Source organism: Crassostrea angulata, chromosome 5 (assembly GCF_025612915.1).
Source record: "Crassostrea angulata isolate pt1a10 chromosome 5, ASM2561291v2, whole genome shotgun sequence".
In the NCBI taxonomy this organism is placed as follows: domain Eukaryota; kingdom Metazoa; phylum Mollusca; class Bivalvia; order Ostreida; family Ostreidae; genus Magallana; species Magallana angulata.
This window is the reverse complement of record NC_069115.1, coordinates 19,398,162-19,419,100: the sequence shown is the minus strand read 5'-3', so window position 1 is coordinate 19,419,100 and position 20,939 is coordinate 19,398,162. Positions and strand designations below refer to the sequence as shown.

The window sequence follows — 20,939 nt, the reverse complement described above, 5'->3', positions numbered from 1 at the left end:
ATACAAAATTCTCGTAGACATCACATTTTTTAGCATTGTATTGAAACCTGATAAGCTAACAGGGGCGTTTCTACTGAGAAATCTTGGAAATTTTTCATACCTTTGAATGAACATCGTTTGAACCCTGAGATATTTATAAATATCATGCAATTTAAGCAAAATGTAAATCCATGATATCTTGGGACACAGTATATATAGTCTGTCCCGGGATAGAGTATAAGCCGGACTAATGATAAATATTTTGTTGAAATACTCATCATCATTTCGAAAATAATTTTAGTTTGTAAACATAGCATTTGTCTCTTCCAATGTGCATGTTGGTGGTTTAGTATGTCTGCACATATGTAAAATGTACACACCACAAAACGTCTATCGTATTACATACTTTATAAAATAAAAAACTACCGTTTCTCCGTGCATGTACATGATAGAAGTCTACTGGCATGAGCGTATGTGCAGTCCATTCTGACTGACCCTCAGTTGTGTCAATATCTTCAAAAAGTTTGTTTTAAAAGCCTCGTAAGGGTTTATGAACATTGATTTTCCGTTGAATATGCATTGACCTAAAGCGTATAGATATGGGGTCACACCACTTTAGATATATCCACAGCGACCATTTGCGTAAGGAGATACAATTTCAAAATAATTTATTGTGTAAATCACTTTTTCAACAAATTCAAAACCTATGCAATTATACCCTTTAAAAAACTGAATATATTTACACGGACAAATCATTACAGATTAGGAAGAAAGATAGTTGTATGTAATTGGACCGCGTCAACCAAAAACAAAATAAATTTAGATCAGGAAGTAATTTTGCTATTTAGATGTACCTGTATATATTATAAAGAATTATATTTTTCAATCATTGATCATTCGCGATTTTGAATCTCTTGATGTAAGATAATATTTGCTAAATTTGCCAACTTACATAAGACTATACAGATTGGTATTGCAGCAACTTTTTATGAAAAGAGAATTGTTCCTCAAAAACACGATTGCTGCACGTAAGTATTATGCAACATACCTGTATTGATTGAACCTAGTATCTATATGTGTATAAAATGATAGACATTTAATTTGGAAAAGGTCTTTACAATTTTTTAAATCTGCTTCAGGCAACACTCTTAACTTGTCGCAGGGCCGTAGTCTTTAATGTTTACAGGAATAATTCTGTATTTGCAAAGTTTTGGACCGATCCAGCTATCTTCTCGATATGAAACGGGGAAATACTGTATTTACCGTAAACCAATTGCGACGAAGAGAAATTTTGAGTAAATCGATGTATTTTGTGTTTTGGATACTGATTATTCTAGGTAAGACTTTGATTACAATGTAACAAAACAAAATTATCAATAGCCACTTTTCACATTTTATGTTTAATTAACTTTGTGAAAGAGAAACTTGTAGATGTTCTAAAATTCTTAAAAATTGAGAGAGAGAGAGAGAGAGAGAGAGAGAGAGAGAGAGAGAGAGAGAGAGAGAACAACAAAGACAGGACACATTAGATTATGATAAATAGGAATGATATAGATATTTTATAGGAATATTTGCTGAATATCAAATCATTGTGATATGAATAATTACAGATCAAGGGGACGGTACTACATTGTGTACACAGGCTTCTAAATCTTATTCCTTACCAGGTAAGACATTTGTGTGTAGTCCACTAATGCATTTTCAATAGGTGGTAATGTTAATCTAAGGGTCCATATAGCTCCGGCCCTAATTTTTGTTCAGCAACAAGGGACCTCTTGAATGAAAGCTCACCAAATTGTCTATTTCCTGTTAAAATTTCTTGGTGTGAAGTCAGATTCGTTTTCCGACAAAATGCGTCTGTATTGAAAAACTCTGAAAATGAAGTTAAAAGTATGGAACTTCACAGTTTTGGACTATCGTAACTTCTCGTGCCTTTCCGGAAGGCTGTTTTTCCGAGCCTGTCGGAAAGGCCCGAGAAGCTGCGATTGAGTTTTGGAAAGGGCGTACGTCAAACAAATTCGTCAAATCATTATAATTGATATTTGACACTTGCTTTTAAATTGCACTAATGTATAAGGTGTACTAATGTAAATTACACGAATTTTCCGTAATGCTATTATAATAGCTCTGTAGCTTATACAGGCACGTAGCATCAGTGGTGTGGGGGGGGGGGGGGGGGCTTGCCCCCCTCTTTTTCTCGCAGCAAGTAATTTTTTTAAATTCACATATAAAAAATTGAATTATCATGGAGTTTTCGCCCCCACTTTTTTGCATGTAAAAAATTGATATGAAACAAGTAGAAACTAGGATTGATATAGAAGTTATATACCACCGCAGCCCCCCCCCCCCCCCCGATTAGGATTTTGAAGATTTTGGGAAAGTACTAATTTCCTTCTTCTTTTTTTTTGCTTGTCAAGATTTTTTGGATGAGTCTGCCACCCCCACACTTTCATTAACGATGCTACGTGCCTGCTTATACTATATGATTATGTAAAGACATTCCTCACAACTAATCCTCTAGTTTCCTCCCTGTGCTACCAGACCTCAGCCTCAGCCAATCGAGTTGTGCTGGACGGATATCTCACTTACCAATCATTCACCACGGTCTGTAGTTGTACGCTGACCTCATCAAAAAGTACAACTGTCGGATTTAAGGCACTGAATAACTTACACCCTATTTACGCCGGCTGTGGGAGTAACATACTAATACACACAGGACGGACTTCCTTCAGCATCGGCTGTTTTATTACCGGGAGTGCCACAGTCTCCCCAACTCAGGCAGTTACGCTTAATTTTGAAAAACCTCTCGATGGCTATAACTCCAATTACTGCATGCTTATAGATTCAGGTAAGAAAATAAAGACACAACTAAATAAGATGAAATAGGATTTTTGAAGTTCCTAATGATGTCAATTACATATTACTGACAGAATAAAACATAAAGTTTATCATGTATATTATATTTTTAGATGTCAATGATGTCGTTCTCACTCTCAAATGTGACGGAGACCTTAACTTTCCTTCGTCAACTTTAATTCCTTTATCAACATTAGGCACAAGATCAACTACGACGACACTAACTTCTGAAACACCGACAACAACAGCTACGACAACAATAGCTCCGACAACAGTACCGAAAACGACAACAGCCAATCCACCACCACCAACAACAAAGACAACAACACTGTTAACAACGGCAACAACAAATGTTATATCACCAGTGACTACAACTTCTACAAAACGATCACCACTGTCAACAACAGCATCACAAATAATAACTACAAAACAATCTGAAACTACCATACTTGTACGGCCGTCGACTTCTTCAATATGTAAGCATGCAAATTTTATTTTTTAATGAGAAACCAAATAAATTGCAAAATATTACAATCTGGATGATGTTCCTTTAAAAAAACCGTTAATGTACTGACGAAAATTTTCTCTGTAGCTTCTGTAAAGAAATGTTTGCCATTGTTTTTTGTCGTAAACAATCATGGATTTGTAGGTGCTTAATAAAGTTACGATGTATTCTAATGCAATAATTAAGCACAGTGTTGAATTTGCAGGAAAATTTCACGTACAAAGGAAGTTATCAATTATGTATTATTAGAAATCTTGATCAAGATTTCAAGACAAATACTTGCGTGATATTTACCTATCTTTTATACAATCTCACATTCTTGTTTTTTGCGTACTACATGTATATGAACAGTTTTTTGAAAGTTCTTGCTACATGTAAAACTAGGTTTTAAGACAAAATCAGAGGTCATACAGATAAACTTAAACGACTGACCAAAATATATCCTGTCATTTTCAAAAAATATATATGAGGATCTCTGGTATTTACTATGTAGTGAGTCAGACGATTCCAGCAATAGGGACGGGGCTTGTTCTGATTTGCGTCATTGTCCTGGTTGTCTGCTTCCGTTACAGGTAACCGACCAATTGATTGATCTTGTTGTTTAAAGCCATATAACAACTGATCTTGCGACTTGCGCAACTAAAATGACCTTTTGCAATTGGTCTTCGTCCGTTGTCGGACGTCGCTCGTACGTCGAACGTCGTTACTATTTTTAGTTTGAAGCTAATATAGAATAATAAGAATTTAAATTGTGCAATCTTTTTACATAATCACCCCAGGGGCTTACCGGCGGGGACTAAAATGTAAAAAAAAATATTTCAAAATCTTCTTCTGTGCTCCAACACATGTGGGAAAAAAAACTAATTTCATGGTCTTGATGTCCACCCTCTACCAAAATAGTTTGCGCCCTAGGGCCAATATGGCTTAATAGTGAACAGAAATTTAACTTTGGAAATTCTTCTGAACTTCTCACATATGTTTCCTCTTTTTATACTGTGATTTTTTAGCTTATTGTTTACAACAGCCCTAAGAAAATTTGACTTCACATTCAGTACTCTGATAGGTGAAGAGAATAAAAAGATGCAACCTCAATCACAAAATTGCGCCAAAGCTATTATATCTCACAACATTCTTGGATACAAAGTTTCATTTAACTCTTGACAAATGACCATTAAAGGCATGTACATGTACATGTTTTGTTCTACCAAAAGTTTACAAGTTTTTGCCCTTGGTAGTATGATATAAATAATCCGACATTTTCTTATTTCCTTTTTATGAATCGACGTTTGCAAACATGAAATAATAAAAGCGGGGGTAACAATCAGAGGAGTCTCGAATAAGGGTTGAAACTCCAAAATGAAACTCGAGATTCCTACGGGCTATGGTATACAGGTGACCGTCAAGGCCTGTGGGCCTCTTGTTAAATAAAGAATTATTTCTTGCTGTTAAATCATTTTTAGATGAATGCGACTTATTCTAATGTTCATAATTATATAGTGTGATTTACGTCACAAAAAGTTTTATAAGTTATCAAAAAATTATGTCCAGTTTTATATCAAAATTATATTCTCAGGTGTTTAAAGTGATTTGTATGAAATATATCAATATCATAGTTATAGAAGAAATGTAATCTAAACTTAATCATTTGACTCGACCAACTGCTAGTCATACATGTATGTAACGATACATATCCTATTTTTTAAGGAGAAAATACAAAAAGGCATCTAACGACAGAACTGTAGTGTATGTCAATGAAACCGAAATCAACCTGCCATATTCTCCTGATAACAAGTATGAAGAAAGGTCGTCAGGGATTGTACGTGAATCATCAACACACATATATGATGTCATATTGTAATGATTTAAAAAGTGATATGTTAGTGTTATTCAGTGTACATGTATATGTAAGTCATCAATTGAACATATCAAGGTCAAAGTGACATGCTTTTTGTTTTTCATATTTATTTAGAGCCAAAATATACATTTACAACTTTGATATTTTAGAACTTACATCAGTTCGGCAAGATTTACGGTTTTGTTTTAAATTTAGAGAGATGAAAAACACTTTAAAACTCTTGTTCTGTTGTTTTCATATGGTTTTACACATGAGGTTATGTCCATTCAATTACAGTGCATAGCATAACTGATTTTCAGTTCAAAGGCAAATGAACCATAAATGTGATGTTCAGCAAATTATTACATGACTGTATACTTTCATGTTAAAAACTACAAATATGATTGGTTAAGACGAAGTTTATTACGCTCAGCGTTAGCAACACTCTTGACAACGGATGCCTGTTAGGAAGGGTACAGTTGAAATTGACACCCCCGAGAAAACCATTGCCAACCGACGCAAAGCCTCTCTCTTAATGAATGCAATATACATGTATGTTTTTCATACAATCAATATGTAACCTCTGTTCATAAAACGATAACTGCATGTTTTATGAAAATCTTTTTCTTCGGACAGGATTACTAAGTCCCAAACATAACAACTTTTGAATTACGCAGATTAGTTTTATACCAATATTGTTTTACTAATAGGTCTATTATTTTAACACTTTTATTGAACATGTACGTGTAATTATTAGTCATCCAAAGTTCCGGTGCTTTGGTTTTCTTAGTTATTCGATGTATAACGACCACATTTTGTATTTTTAATTATGATATCATTTGGAATGTGAATTCGTAAAACGCTCTTGGTTAATACATACATTATAACTTTCTCTTTATTAAAATTTATCGTGAAATATCTGTTGGATGGATAGATTTATTGCAATATTTCATTTGTATAAATAGACACTGAATTTCGTTAAATTAGAATGAATTTCTCATTGATAAATTCAATATAAAATATATATTTACATATAACAAGTATTTTCTATTCTACATGTATTTCCTGAAGAAAAAAAAACCCAACCACGATATCATTGTGAATAATTGCTCGATTGAAACTGACAAGGCTGTAATCTACAAGTACAAGATCCAGTTCTACATGTAGCTAGCTCATCGATCGCTAACAACTAAGCAACTTCACGGATTGCATGAAATAATCATGATGATGTCAGACTCAATTCCCATACAAAAGGACTTGGCTATATCTAACGTACTAATGTGCAATAACAATAATTTTGTAACTTTTAATTGCACTTTAAGATAAATTCATCAATAAATTGGTTTAAAGAAAGATGTAATTAAACACAGTAAAATGACTTTTTAATGATTAATGCGGGCTATGGAGGTAGCGATAACTACCTATAAAATTTCCTCTAATTTATCATCTTTAAGTCGGACAAATAATACAAATTCAATTAAAATACTCATTGTTATTTCAAAAGTACTGTAGTTTGTAAACAATTTGTGTCTACCAAAACTACCAAAATGCGTGTTGGTGGTTTAGCATGTCTGCATATATGTAAAATTACATATGTACACCATATTTAACGTGTCTTATATTAAACTTATAAAATAGAAAACTACCGTTTCTCCGTGCATGTCCATGTCCATGTACATGTAAGTAGTCTACTGACATGAACGTCTGTGCAATCCATTCTGTCTGACCCTAAGTTGTGTCAGCATCTTCGAAAAGTTTGTTGGTTTATGACCATTGATTTTCCGTTGAATATGCATTGATCTTAAGCGTATATAGGGCCACACCACTTAAGATCCACAGCGACCATTTGCGTAAGGGGATACATTTTCAAAATTGTGTGAATCACTTTTTCAAAAAATTCAAATCTGTGCAATTATACCTTTTGAAAAACCCAGAGAACCTGAGTATATTTACACGACAATTCAAAGAAAAGTGTATGTAATGGGACCGCATCAACCAAAGATAAAGTAAGTAAAGTAAGACCAGGAAGTAATTTTGCTATTTAAATGTACCTGTATATATTATAAATAGAAATAACCTAAATTTATCAATTATTCGTTGAGTAAACTTACAGAAGACTAGATACAGGGTGGCATTGCAGCATTTCTTTTATGAAAGAGAATTGTTCCTCAAAAACACGATTGCTGCACGTAAGTATTATGCAACATGTACTGAATGAGCCTATAGTATCTATGTGTATAAAAGGATAGACATTTAATTTGGAAAAGGTCATTACAATTTTTAAAACCTTTTCAGGTAACACTCTTAACTTGTCGCAGGGCCGTAGTCTTCAATGTTTACAGGAGTAATTCTGCCTTTGCAAAGTTTAAGACCGATCCAGCCATCTTATCGACATGAAACGGGGAAATACTGTTTTAACCGTAAACCAACGAAAAATAGAAATTTTAAATAAATCGCTTTTTTGGATACTGATAATTCTAGGTAAGAATATGATTAACAAAACTAAATTATATGTTGGAGGAGAAAAAACAAAGACAGGACGCATTGGATTATAATAATTAGGATTGATATAATTATATAGTTTAAAGGACTATTTGTTGAATATCAAAATTTTATAATATTCATGAATATTACAGATTATGGGGACGGTGCTACATTGTGTACACAGGCTTCATCACTCTATTCCTTACCAGGTAAGACATTTGGGTATATATAGCCCACTAATGTATTTTCCATACTAGTAGTAGTAATTGTTTTTACCTAGAAATATTATATCCAAAACGCACAAAGTATTAATTTCCTCAAATTTTCACTCGTTTGTTGGTTTATGCTAAATACATGATTTCCCCTTTCATACAGAGAAGGCTGTTTAATCGGTCGATGAAGTTTTCAAATGCAAAGTATTTATTAAGTCTGTGAAAATGAAAGATTATGACTCTGCCATAAGTAAACGTTCTTATCCATGACAAGAATTGAAAGGATCCATTTCATTAAGGTTTATCCTTTAAAGATTTATATAAACCCAATCAATGCATGTTGTATAGCTTGCATACATGTAACACTGTAAATGAGGACCATTTCTCCAGCCATAAAAAACTGCTTGCAATTAAATTCTCATTAGACATGTGTTAAGCATTATTTTTTCACATCCAGAAAACCAAAATAGCAAATGATCGAGGACTTAAAAATATCTTTCGTAATAACATGTACTGATTCGTTTAGATTGCATAATTACTTCCTTATCTATATTCATTTAGTCTTCTGTTGACTCGGTGAATATACCTAATTATATTGTACATAGTCAGCCCTTTTATTCTTCCTTACTTGTGTAATTATATTATCGTTCTTATGTGTTATTTTTTTTATATAATTGCGCAGATCTTGAATGAATTTGTTGATGAAATGATCCGTGCTATTTTAAAATTCCATTACGCAACTGGTCACTCCAATTATATCTACATGTATATGATTATACACATTACGTCAATAAATCTTCAACGTAAAATCGATGGTAATAAGCACGTAAAAGTTTAAATACTGTTGCTGGACATTTATTTCACAAATATACTTGTTAAATAATTCTAAATCATATATTACATTCATGCAAATAATTTTCACCTAGAGCATTCTTTAACAAAAGAGCCATGCGGTTTATTCAGGTACACGATGCATCCAATGTATTGCAATCTAATTAAAAAAAATAAGCCCCTATGTTCAAGTGAGCTATTCTAATCACATTTTGCCTGTCGACCGTCTGTCTGTCTGTCCGTCCGTTTGTTTGTAAACTTTTCATAGTTTCAACATCTTCTCCAGAACCACTTGATCAATTTCAACCAAACTTGGCACATCCTTAGTCTGAGGGAATTCAAAGTTGTAAAAATTAAGGACTACGCCTTTTTGCAAAAGGAGATAATTAGGAATTATTGAAAATTTTCGAGAAAGAACTATATATGATAAGAATTAAATTTGGCCCCCATAATTTGCCATTTTTTAAGTGTTTCGGGTACAATAAAATGTTCACTTATTTTTTAGAAGAGTTGATATAAAATATATTTTTCATCTATTTATTTGATTATTTGCACTCACTGGCAGAATATGACGTCAGAAGTGACGCTATTTCTATAATTTAATCAAAATCAGTCAAAAATTGACATTTTTCTTATCTATTTACGAATGGGAAATATAGAGCGCATTCTTGAACAAGGAAATTTTTTTTGTCACTTATTAGTCTTGGCTAGATATATCTCTGATTAGAATATTTTGTTTGTTCAAGCATGCACTCTATGTTTTCGGAAGGAAAAACTGCTCGAATACAAGCAGTTTTATGCTAAAAATGCAAAAATGGCGGGAAAAGGTTGTCTTTACGATGTCATATTTCTAAATTGTGGGCACTTGAACCAAAATGAATATTATGTAAACACATCACATACATATCTGTTCTAAGAAAACAAAGAATTATAGTAAAATGATGATGTTCATTTTAGGGGGCCATTTTAGGCCCATATCATATATAGTCCTTTCCAAAATATTTCTTCTCACAAACCATTAGGCTAGGAAAGTTGAAACTTATGTGGAAGCATCCTTAGCTTGCGAAAATTCAAGGTTGTGAAAATGATGACCCTCGGCGGTAGGGTGGGCCACAATGGAGGAGGGGGGTCAGATTTTCACATAAGAATATACAAAGTAAATCTTTAAAAATCTTCTTCTCAAGAACCGTTTGGTCTGGAAAGCTGAACCTTTGTGGATGCATCCTAGTGTAGATTCAAAGCTGTGAAAATAATGACCCTCGGGGGTAGGGTTAGGCAACCACTGGGGGTCGACTTTTTACATAGGAATATATGAAGTAAATCTTTAAAAATCTTCTTCTCAAGAACCATTCGGCAAAGAAAGTTGAAACTAATGTTGAAAAATCCTTAGCTTGCGTAAATTCAAGGTTGTGTAAATAATGACCCTCGGGGGTAGGGTAGGCCACAATAAAAAGGGGGGGGGGGCGGCAGATTTTTACATGAGATTATAAAGTCAGAGTAAATTTTTAAAAATCTTCTTCTCAAGAACCCTTTGGCCAGGAAAACTAAAACTTATATGGAAGCATCTTTAGGTAGTGTAAGTGTAAAGTTGTGAAAATCATGAACCCCAGGGGTAGGATGGGGCCGCAATGGGGGTTGCATCTTTACTTATGAATATAAAGAGTAAATCTTTAAAAATATTCTCAAAACCATTAGGCCAGGAAAGCTGAAACGTGCGTAGAAGCATCCTCAGGTAGTGTAGATTCAAAGTTGTTAAAATCATGACCCTTGGGAGTAAGGTTGGGCCACAATGGGGGGGGGGGAGACGAATTTTTACATAGGAGTATATAGAGTAAATCCTTCAAATTTTTTTCCTCAGAAACCATTATGCCAGGAAAGCTGACACTTGTATGGGAGCATCCTCAGGTAGTGAAAATTCAAAGTTGTGAAAATCATGATCCTCGGGGGTTCGGTGGGGCCACAATGGGGGGGGGACGACATTTTACATAGGAATAAATAGAAAAATACCTTTGAATCATTTTCTAAAAAAATGTGCCTAAAAAAGCTGTAACTTTAGTGAAAGCAACTTCAGATAGTGTAGATTCAAATTTGTTCAAATCCCAATCTTTAGAAGTAGTGTGAGGCCACATTGGGGATTCAGTTGTACAAAGGAAAACATTTTAATTATTAACAAAAACTGAAATTTTATTATATATGCTTTTACTTATATGCAAGCATTTTTATGTATTGCTGATTCTTAAAAATTGTTTGAACTTTGGCCTCTGGGCGATAATTGGGCCTCACAGTTCAGAGTTTGATGTAGGTTTATATCCTGTATATAAACAATTGTTAAGGGTCTTTTTGAGAACTGCAATGCTGCATGTGATATGACTATAACACCATACTGTTAGAAAAGGGACTTGATTATAAATATAAGAATATCCAGGGGGAAACATATTTTTTGTATAGGATCTACATGTATTATATAACATTGTCCAGATATTTTATATCATGACTCCATGAAGCTGATTTGGTCATGCCTACTGTTGCTCAGGTGAGCGATGTGGCCCGTGGGCCTCTTGTTTTATTTGTTATACTACGGTATAACAAATTTAATATAAAAACGTATGGGCTAATTTTTAGATTAATTGGACTGCTGTACAGTGTACATTAATTACGATTCGGAAATTGTGCATTCAAATATCTTCACACGGTTTCTATGTACATGGCCTTAATTCAAAAGTTATTTATTCAAGTTAACAGATGTAACAAACATTAATGAGTCAGATTTTGTAAATGGATCATTCCATAAAATGTTCTCGAATACCTAAAAAGCGGGACAAACTTGACCAAATGAATCTTTCATGCGAGTTAGCAAATAAATGAACATTTAAACGGTCATTTTAACAATGACTTTTAAACATTGAGTTCCATTTTGATCAATGAAGTAACCTGCGACTATTTGATTTATATATTTTGAATGTTTTTTTTCTAAAACGGAGGTCGTTTTAAAAGAAATTGTTAAAGCTATTTCTTGTGTTCGATACATTTTTATTGACTTCAGCCTATCACAGTTGTGTCCATTTGAGGCACCACACAAACTTCACTATATACTCACCCGGTGTGCTTTGCAATACTTTGTTAACTATGCAGTGATAGCTCCATGTATATATTTGCTTGATATTAGTTTATAACTAAGGAACATAACTAAACGTAAAGTTAATTCGTTCCTTTCTATTTCAGAAAAAAGGAAACAACGATATATTTACTTTTGGAATAACATAAAAACATTTCACATTGACAACAAATATCACACAGCAAACGATTCAAAACAATAACTTCCATTTTTAACTGGTTTGATCATTTTTTTTTTATTTTTTATTTTTTTTTTTTACATTTTTTCGTTTTTTTTTAATTTCACATAACAATTCCTTGTCACAGCAAGGAAGATATACATAAACCAGTAGATTTTTTCTTAAATGTATGGAAAAACATAAACTATCATTTATTTACGATGCTTGGATGAAATATTCTAAAAATTTAATAACAAGATTGTCAGATGTTAGTTAAATATACGTATATCATTGTTTCAAATGATAGTGATTATCCTTTAATGTGTATGCCTCTTACAGAAACTTCTTGATAAATAGCATGTTCGCTGCAATCTGTAAGCTTTGATGTATGAGTCCGAAACTAAAACAAAGTTTTGTGCGTCGTAAATGACAATTTTTAATGTGAAACACATGTAGAAGCACGACATGTAAACTTGAATATCACTTTAGAGCTGGAGTTCTGTAGCTAATAATACATGTCTATGTAATCACAGTATTCACAATTGATCCTATAGTTGCCTCATTGTGCTACCAGACTTCTGTCACATGGAATCGAGTCGTTCTGGACGGATTCCTCACGTACCAGTCATCCACCAACGTCTGTAGTTGTACGTTGAACTCATCAGAAAGTACCACTGTTCGTGTTGCGGCGCTGAATAACTTACAGCCTAATCACGCCGGCTGTGGGAGTGACATACGAGTACAGGCAGGAGGGACCTCCTTTATCATCAGCTGTTATGTTTCCGGGACTGTTCAAATTTCCTCCTCTCAACCAGCTACATTCAGTTTTGAAAAGCCTGCCTTTGGCTATCAATCTGATTATTGTGTACTTTTTAACACAGGTGAACAAAGATAAAACTAGATAACACCATAAATATCTAATGTCATTTCTGAATAACATCAAACTCGTATTATTAAACGTAATAAAATTATACCATGTTTACTATAATTGTAGATAATTCTAACCTTCTCACTCTTAACTGTAATGGAGACCTTAACTTTCCTACGTCAACTTCAAGCACGATAGCAACAACGACGACCCTACCATCTAAAACACCGACAACACCAGCTCAGACAACAATGCAGACAACAACAGCTCAAACAACAACACAAATAACAACACCAACAACAACAGCACAGAGAACAACATCGACAACAACAACACAAAGAACGACAAAAATAACGACAGAGAGACAAACAACAACACTGGCGCAGACAATAACAAATGTTCTATTTCCAGTGACTACAATTACTGCAGTATTTATACCCCTGACAACATCAGTTTTACAGTCTTCGACATCTTCAATGTGTAAGCATGCAATTTTCATTTATTTTACATCAGAAACTACTTAAGGTTCATTGCGCTATTAATATTAAAATGTATTGCAATAAAAAATAAAGTTCATTTAGGGAGCCTGTAAATTAAGGAAACTCAATATGTGCCTTCTGTAAAGCAGTGCTTGCTATTTTTCGTAGAGAATCAAGGATTTTAGGTGCTTAACACATTTTTACAACTAAAAGAAGTTAGTTTTCAGTTGGAAGTACTGTAACGATGTATTATCGAAAATCTTGTTAAAGACAAATACTTGCGTTTTTAGCTCACCTGAGCTGAAAGCTCAAGTGAGCTATTCTGATCACATTTTGTCCGTCGTCCGTCCGTCCGTCTGTCCATCTGTAAACTTTTCAAATTTTGAACTTCTTCTCTAAAACCATTGGGCCAATTTCAACCAAATTTAGCACAAAGCATTCCAATAGAATGGTGATTATAAATTGCAGAAATGAAAGACCAATCTTAATTCAAAGCGGAGAAAACCTCGAAAGTGTAGAAAAAGGAGGTTACATTTTAAAAAATCTTCTTCTCAAGAACTACTGAGTCAAATTCAACGTAATTTTGCATTAATAATCCTTTTGGAAAGGAAAATATAAATTGCAAAAATTATCGGCGAATTCTGTTTTAAATTTGAGTAATTTACGAAAATAAAAATAGAGATAATCTCGGTCAATCAGTTTATAACTTCGGGTTTGGTATTCCATATCGAAAACAAAAGTTCTTTGTCAATCGCAACTTCTCGGGCCTTTCCGGCAGGCTCGGAAAAACACCTCGAATTTATTAACATTACTGGATGTTAGAATTTTATACAAAATGGAGTCGCTTCCCATTAAAATATGTATCGGCTAGAAAGCCTTATAAGTCGCTTCTGTGTTATATTTTAGGATAAATCATTTACTTTAATGAAGTCTAGCTTACATTTCAACAGATCGTAAAATGTGTTGTATTTATATCAAGTTTTATAAAAAGGGGGGTTGTCATTGACGCCTAGGTAATACATTCGGGGTCTTTTTCCGAGCCTGCCGGAAAGGCTCGAGAAGTTGCGATTGAGTTTTTTGTATAAAGCAGCCATGTTTGAATGTTGACGCATGACAAACGGGTCAAACTGGCAAAGATGAATTTGCTTGTTGTGCAACAGTTTACGTGCGAAGGGATATTTGAAACATGCTAAACATATTTGTGCCGATTTCGTGAAGTGAATTGAGGTTAAATCTTTCAATGCACTGACATTTTCACTCGTGACCGTGGTCTCACGTTGTTTTGAATTTCGTTTATGCTTTTTTTTACGCCTGTATTTTGGAATTTTTACGTATCGCATCAGACAGTTGATTGTTTACCTACGCAAAATGAGTAAAATCTGATGCACTATACATTCTATTGGAATTCAGTACGATCTCTACGTATGGTTGATTATAATTCAACGTGTTTTGATAAGATGTTGTGCATTTTTAGTCTAAACGGAGATTGTTTTTGCTGCTAGAAATATTTAGGAATGTATATATTATGAAAAATAGATTGTGCTCTTTCTTCTATTAGTGCATGATTCTTCTGTTTTAATTGTTTACAATTTTCTCTTTACAAACCATATTCAGCTGTGTCAAGTTTCGAATTATAAGCAAGATACAGAACTTTGCTCACAGAACTGAGGCCATGGCTTTGTTCATTCTGAATAGGAAATACCCAGTTGAAAAATCTTAAGTTGAATGTAATTAACTCTTGTGAACAAAAAATTGACTCAAACCAAGCAGAATTGTGAGTTCTGTATCTTGCTTATAATTCTACGGTTGACGCTGAAATTTTGATTTATCACTAGAAATGTCTCACTAAACGTTAAATACTTGTAAAGAAAAATTAAAAGGATGATATGCTGGAACTACTTTTTGGGGCCCTCTTCTTATATGATGAATCTCCACCAACTTTGGTGGTTTTTTAGACACAATTAAAAAAACGACCTCTTTAAAACAGTTTAAAACATTACTGTTACGGGGATAAATGTATTATCAATATTCCTAAGAAAATAAATTACAGCGGAAAATCATCTTGATTTGTAGCCATTTGTTAATGTTGCTTTTAAAAAAAGATTAAAATAAAGGGTGGGCCTTAGTAAAATAAAGCGATATGCTTGTCAATACATTGCAGTCTGAGGCTCATTGAGAGGGGGGGGGTGCTAGACCTTATCAGAAATCTTGACATAAAATGTCTAACTTTGCCAAAAAAAGTGAGAGGGACCCCCCTCCACCCAGTTCCGACGCATATGCATTGATTATACATGTAATAGCTCTTTAACATATCACATGATACCATTTTCTTTCGAGTGTATTCATCGATCAAGTGAGTAAGGTTATAAAACGTTGCACGAGTTCACGCCTGGTAAACAACAATCGTTTATAATGCGGAAGACCAATCAAATTTTTGAATGTTCTTAATTTGAGCACCTTGAGGTACAATTCTCTACTTTCACATGTAGGAATATTTTAAATAAAATACAAAAACTACCTAGTACAATGTAGTTGAAGATAAATATGTACCAATATATACATGTATGCATATTCTTATATATAATTAGATTGTTTTATAAAGGGAGGGGGCAGAACTAAAATAAAGTGAATTGGAGTTAACAGTGTACCCCTACCAAAAATTTAGTTTTATATCTTGCATAGGATCTTATTTTTGGTAAAACTGGTATTTCATAAGGGTACAATGTCAAAGATTAATTGTAGGAAAATAAGAGTAAAATTTGGATACAGTTTACTTTATGGTATTCTTTTTTGTTTTTCTACCGAGGGGCCATATGAAACAATATCCTTTGTACACCCATATAAAGCCATTGTTGCTCAGGTGAGCGATGTAGCCCTTTGGGCCTCTTGTTATTATTAGGGTCTTCCGTTTCCAACGGAAGACCCTTTTGTTTTTCTTCGGTTTCTTTTTATTATTATTTTATTTTTTATTTTTTTTCTGACTCCTTCTCTGCTTTATATCTCAAAAAGTTTTCATCAGATTTCAATGGAATTTTCAGAGCTTTTGTAAAAATACCGTGCCTCAAAGGTGTTAAAGTTTCAGCATTTACGTCACTTCCGTTCAAATATGGCGGCCATTTTTAAATTTAAAAAAAGTGATTTTGTCCGGAAGAAATCTCCGTAAACTTTAAAGATATCGCTTTGAAATTTTTACTGATGATAGATGTATCAATTCTATAATGTACTGGGGGGGTTAAAATTTTGTTCATTAATTTTGCTCAAAACCGGAAGCAGTTCCAATTTTTGGAAATTTTCATTTTTTTGAACAAAATAAGACAATATTACAGTCTTATAGAACTGGCCATGGTGAATTCAAATCTGAAAACCGTTTGAAAATCGGACGATGCATTACAGAGATATCGGGGTTTAAAAATTGATTTTTTCCGGAAATTTTGTTTCCACGTCCTCGGCTTAAAAAATAGCGTAATGTTCAAAGTAAAATTAATTCGTACCAAAAATAATTGTTAAGTCGTGCTTGAACACATTCGGATTTTTTTTGTCAAGTCGTTCTTGAAATTAGAAAGATTTTTGTTAATTCGTACTTAAAATCATTCGGATTTTGTTAAGTCGTACCAGGAATAATTCGATTTTTTCATCTTTTTATTTAAGTTACTCTTGTTGTTGGTTAAAGAGCTCTGCTTCTTCCAGAAACTTCCGGCTTTTCTTCCGACATTAACGGAAGACCCACTCGTTGCTTTGCAACGAGCTTTGCTCTAGTTATTCTTATTTTTTTGGAAATAATCTCGTATTTTTCTTTATTTGAACCATTTCTAGTTCTTTCTACATTTAAGATTAGTCTTACTAAGACAAAATAAGAAGTTATACAAAATTAATATATTTGAACGGTTGACCAAAATAATTCATGCTATCTATAAAATTTACATGCAATTTTTGGTATGTATTTTGCAGGGAATCAGACGATACCAGCAATAGGGGCGGGGACTGTTCTGATTTGCGTCATTGTCTTGGTTGGATGCTTCCGTTACAGGTAATCAAACAAGTGATTAATTGATTTTGTTGTTTCAGAGCTCTATAGGAAGAAGGAAACGGCTAATTAATGTTTAGGTCCCCTGCGTCACTCACGTTACCTATTGCAATTATTGGTCTTCGTTCGTTGTTGGAAGTCATACGTTGACCGTAGCGCCTCTTTTGTTAACAATTTTACATCATCACTTTCTTTTTAAAAACTATAACTTAAACAAATCTGTAAATATTTTTATTTTGAAGCATCTCTAGGATTCGAGGTACCTAAATTGTGCATTTTTCTACCTTATCACCCCCGAAGTCTCATTGCGAGAGCAAAAATGCAGCAAAAAAGTGCATTTTTAAAAAATTCATTTTCTCTTCTCTTCGGACATATGTAGAAAAACATAACGCAAGGCTATGGGGTCCTAACACCGTCTACTGAAATTAAAATCCATTGCCCGTGGGTCAGGATGTTATGCCTTAGGGCTTATAGAGCTTAGTACCAAACATGTATTTATTTAAATCTTAAAAGTTTAACTTAGGAATTCTTCTTTTTCACACCTATATAGTATTACGTATACTCGTATGTCCTCATCAGATACTGCGATTTTGAAACTCATTTTACACAGTAGCCCACTGTAAATATGTTAAATTCCTTTGACTTCACAATACTCTGATAGCTGAAAAGGATAAGATGGTGCAACTTCAATGACAGAAGTGCGCCAATGCTATTACATTTCACAACATTCTCATTCATAAGTGTCCATTGAAGGACATCTGTACTTATCATGTTCTACCAAAGGTGTACATTTTCTCTTATATTGATAATCCGAGGTATTTCCAACTATCAACTCACCTTTTATGAAATGATTTAAAATAATAAAAGCGGGGTAACAGTCAAAGTGGTCTCGGATTAAAGTTAAGACCCCTAAATGAGGCTTAAAATGCAAACCCGAGACTCCTACGGGCTATTGTACTGAGGTGACCCTCAACGCCCGTGGGCCTCTTGAAAAAGGAAGAACGTGATTATTTTCTAATGTGATTCATTTTGATTGTTAAAAAATGAAACAAAACTAATTATTGGTATGATATATTAAATGTTCATATTTATTATGATTTTTAAGTCGCAAACAATTTTTATTAAGTGAAGAAAATATTTTGTCCAGTTTTTATAAAACACCATTGATATTTACATGTGTTTTTAAAGCGATTTGTAAGAAAATATGATTATCAATATCATTGGTGTAGAGGAAATTCATTCTAACTACACTTTTGTCTCCTTCTATTGCTTGTCATACATGTACAGTGTACATGTATATAACGATATATATATTCTATTATTTGAAGGAGAAAATACAAAACGCCATCTAACGACAGAACTGTAGTGTATGTCAATGAAACCAAAGTCAACCTGCCATATTCTCCTGATTACAAGTATGAGGAAGGGTCGTCAGAGATTGCATGTGAATCATCAGCACACATATATGATGTTATATTGTAATGATATAAAAGTAATATGTTAGTATTGTTCAGTGTATGTGTCAGTTACCAATTCATTATATCAAGGTAAAAGCGACATGCTTTTGGTTTTTTGGAGTTGATTTTAATCAACTCTCCTATGCAGTTACTCTGGCAAACCGAAAGTGAAACAGTGTTTGGACCTAAGCACAAATCATCACCGCTGACAAGACTTAGATCTTGAAAATAATAGATAAATTCGGTGTACTGCATGCTGTACCATTGGTTTTTTTTTTTTTTTTTAAAAAAAACGTATTTATAAATACCTTGAAAATAGTCAGATTTTATATAGTACGAACAATTTAATTGGGTTTTTTTTGTAGTTGTATGTATTCCTACGCCAGAGTTCAATATAGTCTCGTTCAACCAGACGCTCGGCTGTATCCGTAAATCTCCGACAAGCAAAGAGTCTCTCTTGGTAGTCGGAGATTAACGGGGAAAGTCGAGCGTCTGGTTGAACGAGACTAGAGTTCAATATTGTTTGGATCCAGACGTGTAAAATTTTAGGAACATTTCGATTACTGATGCACAGTTTGATGGAATTAATTCTATCTTTAAATGTTACACAACATGATTCATATGGGCCGGGTTTTCTCGAAATTATTGTCGAAAAAGTTCGAGAATTCATATATGAAATATGTGCGTAATTCAAATACAGATTAGAAACTACTTGCCATGCAAAATAACATATCGTTGATTTAAAATTTATAATAAATTAATAATCAATAAAATCAACTCCCGACAGTTCTTCAGTACTTTGATTTATATTCATTTATAGCCAAAAAATTTAACTTTGATATTTTTAAACATACATCAGTTTGGCATTCTGCTTTCAATCAGTATTTAAGTTTTACAATATCGGATCCTTAAATCTGTGTAATTTTGAAATTTTGATGGACCACAACTATTAATATCCTCATCAGTATTAAATTTGCATTGATTGAACGACCAAAACAGCAAACACATGGATACTGAACAGTTAAGGAAATGCATGATTTTCCCTTATTTACATATTACATATAACTTACATGCCTATATCAATATCACAGTGTAGCAATGGCATCGGGAATTGGTAATGCTTATTATTAATTGGATTTTAAACTAAAAGTCCAAGGACAAACACACTGCATACTTCACTTTGCTTAAATGATAGAACATGCATTACCCATAGTCAAATCAATAGTGAAAAATATCCGTTATATGGGCTAGTTTATTATTCCGTGTTCTGTACACAGTCAGCAATACATCTTCATTAAATGCATTGTAAACTAGCCCACACGTGTTTATCTCCTTAAACCCATCATGGTGCATTTTTTGTTAATCTAATTAATCCAAAGGCACTTACAATTAATACATCCACCGTAACAACATGTATAATACATGTACTACATAAACATAATTATATACGGTATACAGAGAAATATTCGCCCCGGTTTTATTTTTGCCCCTTTCGCCCTCGTTGTCAGTGGGCGAATGTCTCAATTATATATTTTTAAACACAACTTTGTCGACGTGGAGAAACCGTTTGCAACCAAAGAAGGGCGAAAATTACACGGGGCATAAATTACCCTGTATATATACAGTAATACCAAGTTACAGTATATTTTGAGTTGTACATGAAATACAACTTATTGCATTACATATCCATACGACGTACATAGATCTTTTTTTAGCAAGAATTTAGCGCAAACGTAGATGCAAGCATAATGTATTAATATTTTTTATATTTAATTTTTTACACTTTGATTTATGGCGAAGCTTCTTTGAAAGGTGTTAAATAGATGCATCGAAAGATTGAACAAATTTTTAAAGAGTGAATCATATTTCTCAACAAGTTCGAAAACTGTGTTAACATATATTAAGAAAATTCACTGAGCAATTATACAATTCACAGATGAAAGCAACAGAAAAGACTTGAAAGGCGGGGTTGATTTCTGACTAGAAAATAGAACAGGATAGGGAATACTCTCAATAAATAAATAATTAACGCACAAGTAGATCACAAAAAGAAACAATAATAAATTCAGGTAAAAATTGAATTGTTAAAATCGTTTTCAGGTTAGATAACTTCCTGTTTGTAAATTATTTATGCTAAA

General features: G+C 33.4%; 1 protein-coding gene, 1 long non-coding RNA gene and 1 pseudogene across 2 annotated transcripts; all 3 read left to right on the top strand.

The window, feature by feature from the left end:
- Window positions 1–667: 667 nt before the first annotated feature.
- LOC128185196 (uncharacterized) lies at window positions 668–3,073 on the top strand (the record flags this gene model as incomplete). Its single annotated transcript, XM_052854854.1, has 5 exons — window positions 668–1,007; window positions 1,188–1,316; window positions 1,590–1,646; window positions 2,501–2,827; window positions 2,949–3,073. Coding segments are annotated over exons 1-5 (678 nt in total), but the record flags the coding sequence as incomplete, so codon positions are not given.
- Window positions 3,074–3,149: 76 nt separating this feature from the next.
- LOC128182990 (uncharacterized) lies at window positions 3,150–3,913 on the top strand. The gene is made up of 2 exons (XR_008243511.1): window positions 3,150–3,311; window positions 3,834–3,913. It is a non-coding gene; the product is annotated as an uncharacterized LOC128182990 (long non-coding RNA).
- Window positions 3,914–6,575: 2,662 nt separating this feature from the next.
- On the top strand, window positions 6,576–19,039 carry LOC128185195 (uncharacterized; annotated as a pseudogene).
- Window positions 19,040–20,939: the final 1,900 nt, after the last annotated feature.